The sequence below is a fragment of the Lottia gigantea genome (genome assembly GCF_000327385.1).
Source record: "Lottia gigantea unplaced genomic scaffold LOTGIsca_652, whole genome shotgun sequence".
Taxonomy (NCBI): Eukaryota; Metazoa; Mollusca; class Gastropoda; family Lottiidae; genus Lottia; species Lottia gigantea.
The window spans coordinates 1,412-2,846 of record NW_008710220.1 but is presented as its reverse complement, the minus strand read 5'-3'; the positions used below and the strand labels follow the sequence as shown (position 1 = coordinate 2,846).

The 1,435-nt window shown below is 25.3% G+C and overlaps 1 protein-coding gene across 1 annotated transcript in view; it reads left to right on the top strand.

Annotated features, from left to right (window-relative positions):
- Positions 1–502: 502 nt before the first annotated feature.
- The window catches only part of LOTGIDRAFT_176022 (hypothetical protein), a gene marked incomplete at both ends in the record, with an annotated part of 2,060 nt that continues 1,127 nt past the window's right edge, over positions 503–1,435 (top strand). The window contains 6 exons of the mRNA XM_009064832.1: positions 503–567; positions 631–637; positions 771–847; positions 1,005–1,046; positions 1,215–1,256; positions 1,382–1,423. Coding sequence (XP_009063080.1) covers positions 503–567; positions 631–637; positions 771–847; positions 1,005–1,046; positions 1,215–1,256; positions 1,382–1,423 — 275 coding nt within the window. The remainder of the gene's footprint in view (positions 568–630; positions 638–770; positions 848–1,004; positions 1,047–1,214; positions 1,257–1,381; positions 1,424–1,435) is intronic.

Genomic DNA, 1,435 nt, shown 5'->3' with positions numbered 1-1,435 from the left:
TTCTCAGAAAATGTTAGATCTAAACATAATTTTCACTCCTGTAGAAAATCAGTCTGAAAGGTTTAAATTTCAGCTATCTGTACTCAATATAACAATATTTTGTAATTTTGTACCACATCTTAGTGCTTAGATTATAATATGTTATTTCTTCGATATATACAATGGATGTTAGTTGGCTACATCTTTTTAAAATTGTTATCAGCGTCTATATATATTTGCTCTGCCAGTTTAAAAGCTCAATTTCAACTGTATTTCAATATGAAAACCGAGAATTAAATCCCAAGTTCTTCTTCAATTAATTAAGACTGCTATCTTAGACAAATGATGTCATGTTATCAACAAAATATTCGCATGGGAGTAAAAGATACAAAAATTTATCTTGAGCTTTATCAGCTGGTAAAGCAAATATGTAGACAGCTATTAATACATAATTCTTTAATACAAAAGTTTTACATTCATCAATAACCACACAGAACACAACATATTCAAATACAACACCAATATGCAAATATTTCATCATTTCAGTACTAAGGAAAATGTTTTACATTTCATCATTTCAGTACTAAGGTAAATGTTTTACATTTCATCATTTCAGTATTAAGGTAAATGTTTTATATTTCATCATTTCAGTATTAAGGTAAATGTTTTACATTTCATCATTTCAGTATTAGGGCAAATGTTTTATATTCCATCATTTCAGTATTAAGGTAAATGTTTTACATTTCATCATTTCAGTATTAGGGTAAATGTTTTATATTCCATCATTTCAGTACTATGGTAAATGTTTTATATTTCATCATTTCAGTATTAGGGTAAATGTTTTATATTTCATCATTTCAGTACTAAGGTAAATGTTTTATATTCCATCATTTCAGTATTAAGGTAAATGTTTTACATTTCATCATTTCAGTATTAGGGTAAATGTTTAATATTCCATCATTTCAGTACTATGGTAAATGTTTTATATTTCATCATTTAAAATGTTTTATATTTCATCATTTCAGTACTAAGGTAAATGGTTTATATTTCATCATTTCAGTATTAAGGTAAATGTTTTATATTTTACCATTTCAGTGCTAAGATAAATGTTTTACATTTCATAATTTCAGTGTTAAGGTAAATGTTTTATATTTCATCATTTCAGTACTAAGGTAAATGTTTTATATTTCATCGTTTCAGTGCTAAGGTAAATGTTTTATATTTCATCATTTCAGTGCTAAGGTAAATGTTTTATATTTCATCGTTTCAGTATTAAGGTAAATGTTTTATATTTCATCATTTCAGTGCTAAGGTTAATGTTTTATATTTCATCATTTCAGTAAATGTTTTATATTTCATCATTTCAGTGCTAAGGTAATTGTTTTATATTTCATCATTTCAGTGCTAAGGTAAATGTTTTATATTTCATCATTTCAGTACAAAGGTAAATGTTTAT